General features: G+C 46.4%; 1 protein-coding gene across 2 annotated transcripts in view; it reads left to right on the forward strand.

The window, feature by feature from the left end:
- The window catches only part of SLC15A4 (solute carrier family 15 member 4), a 54,667-nt gene that overhangs the window by 2,116 nt on the left and 36,161 nt on the right, over positions 1-16,390 (forward strand). For both annotated transcript variants that reach the window (XM_081893367.1, XM_081893366.1), the window contains exon 2: positions 15,348-15,643. In XM_081893367.1, the coding sequence (XP_081749493.1) occupies positions 15,348-15,643 (296 nt within the window). The remainder of the gene's footprint in view (positions 1-15,347; positions 15,644-16,390) is intronic.

Consider the following 16,390-nt stretch of genomic DNA (forward strand, 5'->3'; position numbering starts at 1 on the left):
TGATGTTGAACTTGCAGGCTTCCCAGAAGCATCTGGTTGGCCACTGGGAGGACAGGATTCTGTGCTAGTCCGGCCACTGGCCTCATCTAGCAGGGTTGGTCTTCTGTTCTTACATTAGATGGATTTCCTGACTCAATATTGCTGATGGTGTATGTATGGATCTGGCTTCTGTTGACCCATGTCATTAGTTCGGCTAGCCCAGGGCTGCCAGTTCCACCTTGCGGTCACTTTTCCAGGTCTCATGGGAAGGACCATAGACCAGCCCTTTACGTGCAAAAAGCTCCAGGTTCAGTCCCTGGCAACTCAGGGTACGAGGATTTTTCATGCTTTCAGGAATGTGCTAATCCTCCTAATCTTGAAAACTTGATGCAAAATGTTGTCATCTATTTGATAACATTAGAATATGTATTGTTGGCATCCATCAGCCTCTAGAGACAATGGAGTGTGACTCCAAAGTCAAACCGCTGGAAGGAGGCGCACATCCAACCAACTTAGAGACTTCACTCCGGATTTGTGTTGTGTTTACTCCTTAGCCTGTTCTTCTCCTGAAGATGACCAGAGTTTTCCTTCCCCTACATGGGCTTCCTTCCCAGGCAGATGAGCCCCACCTGCCCCTCACTTCCCTTTACAGTACATGCAGAAACTGCCTTCTTTGACCTTTGGACCTGCTGTTGGTCTTGTCTGCTCAATCCCCAAACTCACCGAGGGTTTGAGACTCATCGACTCCCCTTTGCTGGTTTAGCTGGCCAGTTGAAGCCGTTCCCAGGGTTCCTGAGCTTGCTCTATCCTCTATGTAACAACCCTTTACAGTGGTACCTCAGGACGGGTTAAGAACTTAATTCGTTCTGGAGGTCTGTTCTTAACCTGAAACCGTTCTTAACCTGAAGTACCACTTTAGCTAATGGGGCCTCCCACTGCTGCACAATTTCTGATCTCATCCTGAAGCTATGTTCTTAACCTGAGGTACTATTTCTGGGTTAGCGGAGTCTGTAACCTGAACATAGCTGTCAACTTTCAGATTTGAAAATAAGGGATCAGCAGCCTCACCTATCCCGGGGACAGTCTACGGGATATCTAACAATCCGGAGTAGCAGCGGGAAACGGCGCTGGAATAAGGGAATTTCCCGCCAAAAAAAGGGAAGGTTGACAGCTATGAACCTGAAGTGTCTGTAACCTGAAGCGTCTGTAACCCGAGGTACCCTGTACACTCATACCTCAGGTTACAGATGCTTCAGGTTGCGTGTTTTCGGGTTATGGACCCGCCGAAACCCGAAAGTACCAGAACGGGTTACTTCCGGGTTTCGGCGGTCGCGCATGCGCAGAAGCGCCGAATCTCAACCCGTGCATGCACAGACATGGCGCTGTGGGTTGCGAACGCTGCGAGTTGTGAACGTGCCTCCTGCACGGATCACGTTCACAACCCGAGCGTCCACTGTAGTTATTTGAAGATGGCTCTCAGTCTCCTCTTCTCCAGGTTGCACATAGCCAACTTCCCAGTAGGCTTGGCTTCCAGACCCTTAGTCATGTTGGTTGCCCTCCTCTGTCTGCACACAGTCCAACTTGTCCCTATCCTTTTTAAACTGCACTACCCAGAACAGGACACAGCACTCCAAGTGGGATCTGACCAAGGCAGACTAGAGCAGGACTGTTAATTCCCTCGATCAGGACATTAGACTTCTGTTGATGCAGCCTAGAACAACATTAGCTTTTTTGGCTGCTGCATCACACTGTTGACTCATTTGAAGCCTGGGGTCTACTCAGACCTCAGATCCTTTTCACGTGTCCTGCTGGCAGTGAACCCATGACCCACATTGCTCAAGAAATGCAAGTCTAAACCAGGGCTTGCTAATGTGGTGGACTCAGGATGTTGTGGACTTCAACAGGTCAAAATGGCAGTTGTAGCACAAAACATAGATGGTGCCAGATTGGGGGAGAGGCACATGGAATTCATCCCTATGGTCTTTGGCTCCACATGACATTCACTCAACACTTCAAGTGGAATTTCCTTTGCATAACCAGCGTGTGTGTGTGTGTGTGTGTGTGTGTACACACATCAACTTCTAAGACATAGGTATTTTCTTCCTGTTTGGGAAAAGGCTCTGTGCAAATATATATAAAAAAAACCATCATGCTCTTTCACCAGCAGAATCTCAGCAAGCAGACATGTCAGTGGTTGCGTATGTCTTGCAACACACACAACAAAGGACACAAAGCCTTTGTTCTACAGACTCGTGTTTGCAACGATAGGAGGAAGTTTTTGATTTGCGCAGAACTCCTCAGACCGGCGTGATTGAAAGGGAGGCAGGGAAAGAAAAGGAAGATGACATGCTCCAAATAATCTTGATTGAATAATACGGTGCATACTGAGCACATAACAGTTCAAACAAAAGAATGCTAGCTGGATTATAAACCGGGTGGCTTTCAAGAATCCCCAAGGGAGGGAAGTGGGACTTAAGCAGGAAGCAAACAGGAAATAGTTTAATGAAGGAGTGGATAGTTAATAGGATAATAAACTATTGGATATTAACCTGTTTCTTCTACCCCATTGTTTTCTACTCTTTGCCACCCAATTGCCTGGGGTTTTCCTCTTGCTGCATTGGACTCTCAAAAGATAAAGATGAGAAATGTTTTGGGTTTGGGGTTTTTTACAAGGGAAAGGGCAGGGTGAGTGAGGTCTGTCTTTCATCCAGCTGAACATGTATTCTTTCCTATGAAGTACAGTAATTTGTTCAGGGGAAGTAGCCTTCGAATCATGTCCACAGAAACTCTACGCATAAGAGGACAACAAAGAACACAGGAGCTCGATGGCTCAGACTAAAGGCCCGTCTGATCTAGCAAAAGCATTCTTTGCTTGCATTTCTGCACATGTTTGCCTAGGAGCAAGTTATCTCTGAATTTGAGGTGGCTTATTTTTTTGCTAGACGTGCAAAAGATTGGGCAGTGAGCACATCACCACATCTTGCGTCAGCAAAGGCCACGCCGGAAGGTGTGCAGATGGAGCAGGCTTGTTTTCTACTGCTCCAGAGGGTAGGACCTGGACCAATGGATTCAAATTATAAGAAAGGCAAATTCCAACAATTCATTGGGAAGAACTACAGTGGTGCCTCGCAAGACGAAATTAATTCGTTCCACAAGTCTTTTCGTCTTACGGGTTTTTCGTCTTGCGAAGCACGGTTTCCCATAGGAATGCATTAAAAATCAATTAATGCGTTCCTATGGAAACCGCCTTCAGACCAGGTCCGGGGACAGTCTGTCCCCCGACCTCTTCTGAAGGCCGGCGGGGGGCGAAAGTCTTTGCTTTCCCCCCGCCTGCCTTCCCGGGAGAGCGGAGAAGCAGCGCTGCCTTCCCGCTCTCCCGGTTAGGCAGGCAGGGGGGACAAAGACTTTTGCCCCCCGCCCTCCTTCGGAAGAGGTCCTGGATCTCTTCTGAAGGCTGGCGGGGGGCAAAAGTCTTTGCTGCCCCCCGCCTGCCTTCAAAAGCCGTCCGGGATAGCGGGAAGCGCTTCCCTGCTATCCCGGACCGCTTTTAAAATGCTGGCGGTGGGGAGCAAAGCCTTTCGCCCCCGCCGGCCTTCCTGGACCTCTTCTGAAGTCCGGAGGGGGGGGGGAAGGCTTTGCTCCCCACTGCCAGCATTTAAAAGAGGTCCCCGGAGATTTCCCTATCGTCTAGCGATAGCGTCGCAAAAACCGAAAAACCCTTTCGTCTTGCGGGTTTTTCGTCTTGCGAGGCATTCGTCTTGCGGGGCACCACTGTACCTGATGGTATGAGCTGTTGGACAGTGGAACTGATGCCCTCAAGCTGGTGGACCCTCTTTCACTGGAGGTCTTTAAGCAGAGGTTGGATGGCCACCTGTCATGACTGCTTTAGTTGAGATTCCTTCATTGCAGGGGGTTGGACTAGATGACCCCAGGAACCCCTTCCAACTCTTCTGGAATGTTTATTCAAAACCTGCCAAGGAGTCCAGTTCATTTTGTTGTTTCTTTAAATACTTTGTAAAGTGTTCCCTTTCATCTTTAAAATCGCAGTTATCCTTGTCATATAGTTTTTGTGTCAGTTTTGCCATGTGTCATGTTCTGCATAGTCCATCAATTTCTCTTGCCACAGTTCTTTGGTTGGGATTTCCTCATTCTTCCATCCTTGTGCTATTAAGACTCTTGCCACCGTTGTCGCATACATAAAGATATTTTTCAGTTTCCTTGGCAGGACTTTTCCTACAATCCCTAACAAAAATAAATGCTTCAGGTTTTTTTGACAAATGTTAGTTGGAAAATTTCTTCAACTCATTATATATCATTTTCCAATTTTGTTTTTATTTTACTACAGTCCCACCACATATGAGGTTTAGCACCTACTTTGCATGCAGAAGGTCCCAGGTTCAGTTCCCAGCAGCTCCAGGTAGGGGTGGGAACATCTCCTGTAGAAAGCCGTAGAGAGCTGTTGTCCGTGTTTGTGGACAGTATTGAGCTAGATAAGCCAATGGCCTTTTTAGTATATGTTTTCCTCCAATTTCATACCATGTGGCATAATGCTTTTGGGACATCAGTGTCGTGGTGGATACATGGTGCACAAGTATGTGTGTGGGGAGGTTGGGTCCCTCTCTCATCAGGTATTTTATTTCTGTATTTTTGTGATGGAATTCTGCCCATCTTAGCACATCAAATGCCCATACGATACCTTGAGTCTCACAAATTAGATCATTGCCCTTCCATCTTGGAACAGTCAAAAGTTGATTTGTTTTGTTTGTGTCCAGAACAGTTTATTGCTGTGGCATAGCTCTGGCTCCCGAGCCTCAAATACCACTTATTAATCAATGAGGCATAGTAACTTCCACTACAGTTTTGACCTGCGAAAGGTTTTTGAAAATCCCATCTATTGCCAGAAGATGGGTGCTTGTGTCAAGAGAGAAATAATGCCAGTGGTCACTTTAATCAGAACTTCAAAATGGTGGATGCAAACACAAGTGATTATTACTGGAGTGCACCATGGAGAATTTAGGGCGCAATTTTCATCCTTGGATTTTCATATACCTTTCCTTTCCCTGCCTTGTTTCATGAAAAACCAGCACTGTGGTTTGGTTTGTTCAAAAGGGTCTTCTCCACCTCCCAGGAGCAACCAAATGTATTTTCATTGATGACTCTTCCTTGGAATAAAGACTTGAGTTCCTGCAAGGCTGATTTGTTGGTAGCTGTGCAAAGATCACCTTGAATCTCTTCCAAGCAAAGCCTAGACCTGCCTTTCCCAAACTGGTGCCCTCCAGATGTTGGTGGACTCCAACTCCCATCTGGAGGACCTCTGGGAAAGGCTGGCCGAGAGGGGATCTTCCATTGTCATCTTGCATTATTGCAATCCTAGGAATTGAGGGATCAGTATGTGATTGCTGAAGTTCCTTTGTGTGCTTGTCATTTTGAGACTAGTTTAAACTGCCCTATATATATACACACACACCCCGTATTTTTCGCTCCATAAGACGCACATGACCATGAGACACACTTAGCTTTTACAGGAGGAAAACAAGAAAAAAATATTCTGAACGAAACAGTGGATGTATGATTTTTGTGGTTCATGCTGTGGCCTCAGACATGTGTTCAGATGGTGAATTGACCCAATGCAAAAATCCTGAGCATCCATGGGCTTTTACCTCCCCCTCCCAGGCAGCCTCCTTTATCTCTAGCATCCCTTATCTCTCTCCCCGATCTGCAAAGAATCAGGGGCTTTGTTTCAACACCCCCTTCCCCTTATCTGCTTTTTGTCCCTGGGCAATTTGGTTCCAGGGACCACGCATTCACTCCATAAGGCACACAGACATTTCCGCTTACTTTTTAGGAAGAAAAAAGTGCATCTTATGGAGTGAAAAAAATGGTGTGTGTATATAGTATGCACATTTTTTTTTTTTGAACTTCTTCATTGGGAACAGTATGCTGATTCAGGTGTGCTTTTCAGAATGGGACATGGCTGGACGTAGGTTCCCCATCTCTGATCTCGTTGTTGTTGTTGTTGTTATTCCCCACCTTTTCTCCTGACAGGGACTCAAGGCAGATTACAGGTAGATAAGAACCGGTAAATGAGGGTCTTTCCCCATCAAATCCTACATGATCTGTTGTTGTATTTAGTCAGAAACACCAGAGATTGAACCTGGAGCCTTGTGTATTCGACACACGTGCTCTGCCACTGAAATACGGTCCCCCGTACACACACTTCTTAGTTTCAACCATAAATCACACTTTAAGGACCTGACTTCTCCATTTCCATCGTTGCTGTGTGTGTTTCATTTCTTTAATTCCACTTCCCAACCCTGTTGGTTAATCGATTGGGTGCTCCCTGGAGTTTCCGGGATAGATGTGCAACGAACTGCTAAATCTTTTCAACATTGTTCATGTGCCATTTTATATGTGCACAACACTGTTGGGTTATAAAAAAAAACAAATGAACTTAATTTCGCTCTCATAAATTAACTAATGTGGATTTATGTGATTATGTGGGGAAACCCAGCCAGATGGACGGGGTATAAATAAATTATTATTATTATTATTATTATTATTATTATTATTATTATTATTATTATTATTATAGCATAAGCCTCCCACCCTTCTCTCTGAAGGTCACTTTAACTGTCATGTCTTCCAGCAAAGTATCCTGGGATTTGTAGCTTCTGAGACTTGTGAATTCTGCGGTGGCTCTTTTCCCTTCTCATCGAACTACAGTTCCCAGAATCTTCTAGGGAGAAGGAATGACTTACAACTAGTGTGGATATTACAGAGTTCTCCACTGCCCCACCAACATAATTCAAATACCTAACCACAGTATGACTTAGGGTTTTTGAAAATATTTTACTGTAGTTTTCTGATGCTGGAAATGTGCGTGCAAGTATATAAGAGAAAAATAAAAAAGAGGACTATAAATATGTAAAAACACACACAAAACTAATGCAGAACGTAAAGAGAAAACAGTGTGGAGCATCTGATAATCTGGCCTGTTATAATGCTTCTTTCTTTGCCGGCTTCAGATTTGAACCCAGGTTTCCTGGACACAAAAATCACTGCTTTTACCTAACAAGCAGCAGGACAAATTGTACATTAGTCATGGCGTCTGCGGGGCGTGTTACATAAAATAAATATATTTTGTTGGCATTGTTTTCCCTCTCCACATGCAAACATCTCCACCTGCCTACATTTCTAGGAATGTGTCCTGATGTGAAGGGTTGGCTCAGTCAAAGAGCTTCGTTCTCAAAAAATAGGCTTGGGACTGTGATGTCCTCTTTATCTCATGCTTCCCTTTTTGAGCAGCATTGCACTCTGTCCGTTTCCTGTTCTTCTGTGTGACGCGTTTTGATTCCCCCCCCCCAAAAAAAACTTTTGCAATTCTGAATTTAGCCCATTCGCCTATGAGGAAGCGAAACTGTCCTTAAAAGACAAAACATGCCAGTCTGAATGTGCAGCTCCAGCCAATCAGGTGGTTCTTCAGCACCGCTGAAATGAATGGGGAACAGTGGCTGCACCCGTCTTGTTATTAATTAGTTCATCATTATTATTATTTATGTGAAGACAGGCTCTGGCAGATTGAGCAGACAAGACTAATAGTGGGCTCAACAGTCTTGAACATGGGTAGGCAAACTAAGGCCCAGGAGCCGGAGCCGGCCCAATCGCCTTCCAAATCTGGCCCGCGGATGGTCCAGGAATCAGCGTGTTTTTACATAAGATATGTCCTCTTATTTAAAATGCATCTCTGGTTTATTTGTGGGGCATAGGAATTATTTCATTATTTTTTTCAAAATATAGTCTGGCCCCCCACAAGGTCTGAGGGACAGTGGACCGGCCCCCTGCTGAAAAAGTTTGCTTTTTCAGCAGGGGCCATGAAAGAGGTTTCTGCATGTCCCATAGAGTGAGCAGAGGGGGCTCATTCATGGTGTGTGTTATTGGGTTGTTGTTTTTATTTTGATTATATATTTCATGGTTTTATATTTTGATTTTTTTTCTGTGAACTGCCCTGAGACCTCCAGGTATAGGGCAATATATAAATTCAATAAATCGTCGTCATCATCATCCACCTGGGAAGGTAACCCATCTAGGAGAAGGAAAATGGATCCTACACCTTTGCTGCCTTGTGGAATAATTTCAGGACAAGAAAAGGCTCAGGAGGAAACCCTACACAAGATTAAACTGTTGCAATGCTAACTTTTGTGTGAAACGGGCTGAGCTCAATTTAGTCCTGGAACTTTAAGCAAATTCCTGCACCCAGAACATGCTCAGAGCCATTCTGTGAGAGGTAGACTACAACACCCAGAATCCTTTGAGGGGCGGGGGAATGTGCTTCGAATCTGCTCTAAAGATTTAGTGTGTACACTGCCTAACTCTTAACCGCTTGCCTGCACTGCTGTTGCTCATCTTCTCAGTAAGGAGTCGTAGAACAAAGCTTGAAAAGCACTGCTTTAAAAATGCAGCTTGCACCTTCTCTATTTCCTTCCCTTTCTCCTGTCCACCATATTTTTGTAACCCAATTCATTGGAACCAATGAGGGGGAAATTGGGTGTAAGCACCCAGGTGACACAGGACTCTTCTTCCATGAATGTTGTTAAATGCATAAATAAACGAACAACTGTGTTACTAAGCAGTGGCGTCTACACAGCAACCATCCTGGGTTTGCTTTTCACTCAGCCTCCTTGGCACGGGTGCCAAGCTGGAGGAAACGGGACACTTTAATTTGATTAAAAGCAAGTCATGCTTGTTATGGAGCGTGGCCTGGGATTAATATCATGTTGCTCTGCTAAATGCAAGTATTGCATAACTGGAAAAGCTTGAAAGTTTGAGCAAAATAGATCCCCAACGATGATTCAGCAGGAAGATTGTTCTGTATGCTGCATTTTGTTTCATTTTTTTTTCCTTGCTGAGATGGAAACTCAGGAAATTTAGCAACTGGTGCAATGACCGGGCATAAGAACTTCAGTTAGTCATCAGTTCCAAACATACATCTGTTTAAAACTGGCATCTTGGGCTCGCTCTCTCTGTGTGTGTCTATCCCTGTAACAAATGTTGTTCTCTTAAGGGGTGATTCATCCTAAACAGAGATGGCTTGTGAGTCTCGGACATATTTTGGGCATGTGCTGAGTAGACGAATGCAGTGCAAAGGCACATTAGCAAAGTATCTTCAGCTGCCGTTCTTATTTATTATATTCCATCATTATTTCTATTTATCACCATCTCCTCCATTATAATGTCTGGGGCAAGGAGGTTCCGGGAATTTTGAAAGGATGCTGACAAGCTGGAACTTGCGCCGAGGGTGATGGGCGACCAAGATGATGAAGGGGTCTGGAAACCAAGCCTTTTGCGGAATGGATGAGGGAGTTTGGTAGGCTTACTGTGAAGAAGCCCAAGAGGTGATGAGAGCCATCTTCAAACAAGAGCTGTTTGACAGTAGAATGGATCACCTCCAAAGATGCTCCTTCGTTGGAAGTTTTTAAGCAGAGGTTGAATGGCCATCTGTCAGGGATTCTGTCGCCATGATCCCTGCATTTTAGGGGGTTGGACTAGATGAGCCTTGCGAGAGAGGGCCTTTTCGGTGGCTGCTCCCAGACTTTTGCACTCCCTCCCTGGAGAAGCCAGACTGGCTCCCTCCTTGCTGTCCTTCCTCCGACAGGTGAAGACGACCTTGTTCCAACAGGCTTTGACAGGCACACAGCTTTTAATGAAGGGACTGGTGCCCTGCTGTTTTTATTGCACAGTAGTACCTTGTTTACTGAACAGCGTAGTTGTTGAACAAATCGGTTCCTGAACACTACAAACTCGGAAGTAAGTGTTCCGGTTTGCGAACGTTTTTCGAAAGTCGAATGTCCAATGCAGCTTTCATTTGAGTGCAGGAAGCTCCTGCAGCCAATTGGAAGACGTGCCTTGGTTTTTAAATGGTTTTGGGAGTCGAATAGTCCACTGTAATTAATAATAATATGTTGTTGTAGTTTGAATAGATTTATTAGATTGTGTGTGTGTGGTTAGATAAATCTAATTCTTTCATTGTTGAATGGGTTTTGGAGTAGTTGTTTTTTTTTTAGTTTTTCTTTTATCTGCAAGCTGCCTTGGAAAAAGGGTGGGGTTTAAGTAAAAAAAAGGTTAAAAAAGGTAAATCAACAACAACATTCCTCCTGATGTTTAGTCCGAATTTGCATTCTTGTAACTTGAAGCCATTGCCTCAAGTCTTACCCTCCAGAGCAGGAGAAAGGAAGCTTGCTCCATCTTCCATGTGGCAGCCATTCCAATATTTGGAGATGGCTCTCATATTTCCTCTCAGCCTTATATTCTTCAGACTGAACACCCCCAACTCCCTCAACCGCTCCTCATAAGACTTGGCTTCCAGCCCCTTTGGGGGGAGGGGTGCTGGTTTCGGGCGCCTCCCGTCTCTGCATTGTGTGGCATAGACACTTAAAAAGCAGGTAAAGCAAAAAAGGCCCTTTGACGCGGGTGGCGCTGTGGGTTAAACCACAGAGCCTAGGGCTTCCTGATCGGAAGGTCGGTGGTTCGAATCCCCGTGGCTGGGTGAGTTCCTGTTGTTCGGTCCCTGCTCCTGCCCACCTAGCAGTTCAAAAGCACATCAAAGTGCAAGTAGATAAATAGGTACCGCTCCGGCGGGAAGGTAAACAGTGTTTCCGTGTGCTGCTCTGGTTCGCCAGAAGCGGCTTAGTCATGTTGGCCACATGACCTGGAAACTGTACACCGGCTCCCTCGGCCAATAAAGCGAGATGAGCGCCGCAACCCCAGAGTCGACCATGACTGGACCTAACAGTCGGGGGTCCCTTTAGCTTTAGCATGAATGGGGAGAGTGGTCTTCCACATGAGGGGGGTCCAGTACATGGGGCCCCTTTTCACACCAGCCAAACTTCAGCTGGTGAAGCGGGGAGGCCACTGGCCAGTGTGTTTGCGTATGGACCAGCCACTGGGGTTGTCGGAAGTGCCCGGGGGGCACCTGCACAGCCCCCAGATCGAGACAAACACAGCATGGGACGGTCATAACTCTTCAGTCCCGTTGAGCAGCAGCGACACATAACCGAAAATATGTGCACACTCAAAGAGCAGAGTAAAGCTGGAAGCTGAGGCCATGAGGTGTGCCATTTAAGTAATTTATTAAGCAATACAGTGGTACCTCTGGTTGCGAACAGGATCCGTTCCGGAGCCCCGTTTGCAACCGGAGCAGAATACAACCCACATCTGCACGTGGCGGGTCGCGATTCGCCGCTTTTGCGCATGCCGTGATGTCATTTTGATCGCCTGCACATGCACAAGCAGCAAAACCCAGAAGTAACCCGTTCCATTACTTCCGGATTGCCATGGGACACAACCTGAAAACGCTCAAGCATTTTTAACCTGAGGTATGACTGTATATACAGGACAAAGCAATCATGGCGTCCTCTTACATCTTCTCCAAAAGAGAGAGAAAAAGTAAAAAACAAAACAAAAGTACAATACAATGGAAGAGATAGGACTGGCTCCTGTTTCCCACACTTCCCAAGCATGGAATGTAAACACAGACATGTGATGTGACAATCACACATCCAGCAACGGGAGAAAAGGGTGGGTGACTCAGGGTGTGCAGCCCCATGTAGCTCTCATGCTTCGTTTCTGCATATGGGGGGGGGGAGCATTCATCTGAACCCCTGTTAAGAGAACCACCTTCATAAACCAGCCAGCAGGGTCCATCCATTGCATAGCCAAGGCATATTCCAGACAGCAGGCAATGCAGACCCCTCGCAACATGGATTTGGGGAGGGGTGGGTGAGATGCCCAGCTAGTGCGGTTCTTGCAAAGATATGGCTGCTTTAAGCGCACGCAGGTCTGAGCCTCGTTTCGGCTGTGAAATGGTGGGAGATATATGGCAGAGCTATAAACTCTGGTCAGCAGGGAACTATATTTTGCAGCTCTCAGTTCCTCCTCGCGGGGAGTTGCTGCACAGCTGCTCCTCAGCGGCTTCCCGGAATTGCTGTGGTCTTACTTTCACCAGTGTGGCAGAAACAAAGGGTGGTAGAGCACCTGCATGCTCCCCGGTCCTGCCACCCCCAGGTTTGCGAGGGGAGAGAGACTCCGATCTGAAACCCTGCAAAATCACTGTCGCTCTGACTTCCTGCGGGTTCTGATTTGGGATTGAACGATTCCCTGTATTTTTCCTCTTAGAATAGAGTTGGGAAACCTCAGGCCCTTGGTATACTCTCCTCAGGCCACATGCTCACTGCCCCTTGCTTTGCACCCTCCTTGAGTGTTTTTGCCTGACTGGGATGTGTCCAAACTCTGGTGATGCCTCTTGCTTGTCTGAATGAGGAATACAGAGGGATGGGGCAGTGTAGATAGAAACCAGCTTATGGTACAAAAGGTAAAGGGACCCCTGACTGTTAGGTCCAGTCGTGGATGACTCTGGGATTGCGGCGCTCATCTCGCTTTATTGGCCGAGGGAGCCGGCATACAGCTTCTGGGTCATGTGGCCAGCATGACTAAGCCGCTTCTGGCGAACCAGAGCAGCGCATGGAAACACTGTTTACCTTCCCACCGGAGGGGTACCTATTTATCTACTTGCACTTTGAGGTGCTTTCAAACTGCTAGGTTGGCAGGAGCAAGGACCGAGCAACGGGAGCTCACCCTGTGGTGGGGATTCGAACCGCCGACCTTCTGATCGGCAAGTCCTAGGCTCTGTGGTTTAACCCACAGTGGTACAAAAGGTAAAATTTATGTTCAGCACTTGGCACACTTTTGCCTCTGCCCACCACTGGGATGTTGCCCCCAGATGGTCACCTGGCAAAGCATCCAGTCCTCAGGCTGAAAAAGTCCCAATTCCTGATAAACGTTCTGATCTAGCTTTCTTCTCCCGGCCTTGCTAGTCTGTGTGTGCGCAACTCAGGTTTTTGTAAGGAGGAAAGTTCAGTTATTGAACTGCATGTTAACAGCATAATACAGCGTCCAAAAAACAAACAAAAAAAACTAATATAGGCTGCATCAGGTGATGCATAATGCCCAGATCAGAGGATGCAATAGTTCTGCCTTGGTCAGACCACATCTGGAGCACTGTGCTCAGTTCTGGGCACCAGAGTTTAAGAAGGGTACTGACAAGCTGGAGGATGTACAGAGGAAGGCGACCAGGATTATCCAAGCATCTGGAAGCCAAGCCTTTTGAGGAATGGTTGGGTATGTTTAGGGTGGAGAATAGAAGGTATGGTGGTTGTGGTTGTTGTCGTTTAGTCGTGTCCGACTCTTTGTGACCCCATGGACCAGAGCATGCCAGGCACTCCTGTCTTCCACTGCCTCCCGCAGTTAAGTCAAACTCATTCTGGTAGCTTCGAGAACACTATCCCACCATCTCGTCCTCTGTCGTCCCCTTCTCCTTGTGCCCTCCATCTTTCCCAACATCAGGGACTTTTCCAGGGAGTTTTCTCTTCTCATGAGGTGGCCAAAGTAGTGGAGCCTCAGCTTCAGGATCTGTCCTTCCAGTGAGCACTCAGAACTGATTTCCTTAAGAATGAATAGGTTTGATCTTCTTGCAGTCCATGGGACTCTCAAGAGTCTCCTCCAGCACCATAATTCGAAAGCATCAATTCTTTGGTGATCAGCCTTCTTTATGGTTTCATACATCACTACTGGAAAAACTAAACGGACCTTAGTCGGCAAGTTGATATATTTGCTTTTTAAGATGCTGTCTAGGACGTCTCTATTTTCATCAGAAATTTTGGAGGGTATGGTGTCGCAAACCACCTCCCATCATCCCTGACTGCAAGCCACGCTGGATGGAGCCAATGGGAGCTGGAGTAGCCATCTTCAAATGGGCTGTCATCACTTTCCCCAAAGATTCCTGGGAACTGTAGTTCAGAATGGGTGCTGAGACTTGTTAGGAGACCTCCGTTACCCTTCACAGAGCTACAAATCCCTGCACCTTCAAACAAAAGTTCCCAGGGTTCTTTGGAGGAAGTCATGTGTTTTAAAAGCCTTTGGTCAAGAGTAGGGGGACCTGCAACCCCCGAGGTGTTGCTGGAATGCAGCTCCCATCATCGCTGACCATTAGCCATGCTGGCTGGAGTTGAACACATTGGGAGGGCAACAGGCTCCCAACCCCTGGTTTAAAAGCTAGCCAACAATTGGCGGTGTTTTTAGACAGAAAACAAAAAACACCCGTGGTTGACAACCTTGTGCTCAGGCTCATCAAGCTGTAGATTTCAGTCTAGTCACCAGATATGTGCTTTTGAACATCGGAAGCAATTCCCTACTAGAAAGGGGCTGCTTAGAGGACTGTGGTATCTGTTGGAGTCCTGCTGTTGTGGCACTTTAATCTCTCTGCTGATGGGGCAGATAACCCCAATTAGAAAAGCCAGGCTGTTCTTAGGCTGCGTTCAGACAGCACTTTTACTCCTGACATTTCCTTACCTGACCATTTCCACGTTTGACGTGATCTTTCACACATCGTGAAATCCACTTCTGGGAATCTAGCAGAAGCTCATCGCCCATGTTAACCCTGCAAAATCATGTGCTGTAATTTTCCTGCTGTTTTGTGGTGGCTCACAGCATGTGACAGAATTTGTGGGACTTATTTTCCGGCATGCAAATCCTTTCCCCCATTTAGCACACATGGGCATAAGAGAAGGGGACATGTCCGATAACATCTGCTGTGGTGCCTTGCTGGTGTGGGTGAAATGTAGTGTGTCGTCGCTCTGTAGATCAATCAGACAGCTGCAGTTTCATAAGGCAATAGTTAGGGCAGTGCAAAAGGTACATGAGAAACCTGGGCAAAAGTACTAGCGTGATCACCAGGAAAACTAAGGCAGTAAACCCCAAGTCTGAATGCACACAGATTCTTAATCTTGTGTGGGTTCTTAGGAACATCACCAAGTTAATACTGACTTGCTTGTTATTTTCTATACTGCCCACAGGATGGTTTACAAGACAGGCAGCTCCCATTTAGTGTGGGGTTACATCTCAAGGCACCACACGGCTCAGTGAAATCGCATATATTTGAAGCACCGTCACAAAAGCCTGCAAGCACCCCTTTCCGCCCCTTTTTGTGATGATTTGGGATCGCTTTCTGGGATGGCGCAATAAGCGTGTGCATGGCTGAGCGCGTGTTGAACGGGTATAAATGGGGCCTTGCCTGTATAAAACCACAAACCTACATAACATAGTAACAAACAAACACAACTGGTTCCCCCCCACCAAAACCCCCCCCCCACCACTTTCTCTAACGCTCCTGGATTTTCAGAAGCATCACGAATGCAATTAAAACTGAATGGGAATGCATTGCTCTTGATTAGGCGTTTGTTTTGGCGAATAGTTATTGACTTGTAGGTTGTTTTTTTACGGAGGAGATTTAAGAACAACAACAAACTCTCGTGCAGGTCAAAGACCGGGGCCCCGAAGCCACACGAAGGTTTTTCAACTGGTTTTATTGGAGCATCAACTTGGGGGCCATCGTATCCTTGGGAGGCATCGCGTACATCCAGCAGAACGTGAGTTTTGTCATCGGCTACATCATCCCAGCTGTCTGCATTGGGGTGTCCTTCGTCGTCTTTCTCTGTGGCCAGAGCTTCTTCATCACAAAGCCCCCTGACGGCAGCGCCTTCACAGACATGTTTAAGATTCTAGCTTATTCATGTTGTTCCCGGAAGAGGCCTGAGGAATACTCCAGCAATAGGTAGGTAGTGGGGATTTCCCCCCTTCTAGGCAGTGTTCAAAATTCCCCAGGCGCGTTTTGTGACTGGCGTGGGTCCAGTAGCAACTATGTGGAGATCTCTTGAGGCCATCTTGTGACTGTCCTTGCTGGGGCCTGATGGGAGTTGTCGTTCAGCAGCAGCCAGAGGGCCAAACCTACCCTAGAATGTGACAGGATGTTGGGAAACTGATTCATACGGATGCACTCACACACACACATTGTGCTATCCAAGGGAAAGAAATCTTAGGCGAGCTTAGTGGCCCGATTAAATAAGCATGAGTGTTTGCTTGTTATCAAAAGGAATGCCCTGCCAATGTCTAAGATAATTGAAGGCAGATTAACGACCCATAAAGTAATAATTTGTAAAAAAAAAATGCATAATTTTGAGAAGAATGAGCAATTAGGAGCCATGCAATAAAGCACACTTTGGAAGATTGAAAAGGCAGCAGTAGCATACATAGGTTTAAGAGGAATATTCTGCAAACACTGGATGGAGAAGAACTTCAGCTGGTTGCTGCTGCAGAGTATCTGTCTCAAGAGAGAGAGAGAGCGCGAGAGAGAAAGCATACTTGTTTTTAGATGCTGTGCGCCCACATTGGAGAAAACCTAGAAAACATCTTTGGCTTTGGGAGCGTTTGCATGCTGTTTTTGAGCCAAGATGGCGGACTGAACCTTTCAAAGCTGCACTGATTTTAAACCCAATTTTGTATGATAGTTGTAAACACTGAT

This window comes from Podarcis melisellensis (assembly GCF_964234715.1).
Source record: "Podarcis melisellensis genome assembly, chromosome: 16".
Lineage (NCBI taxonomy): Eukaryota > Metazoa > Chordata > Lepidosauria > Squamata > Lacertidae > Podarcis > Podarcis melisellensis.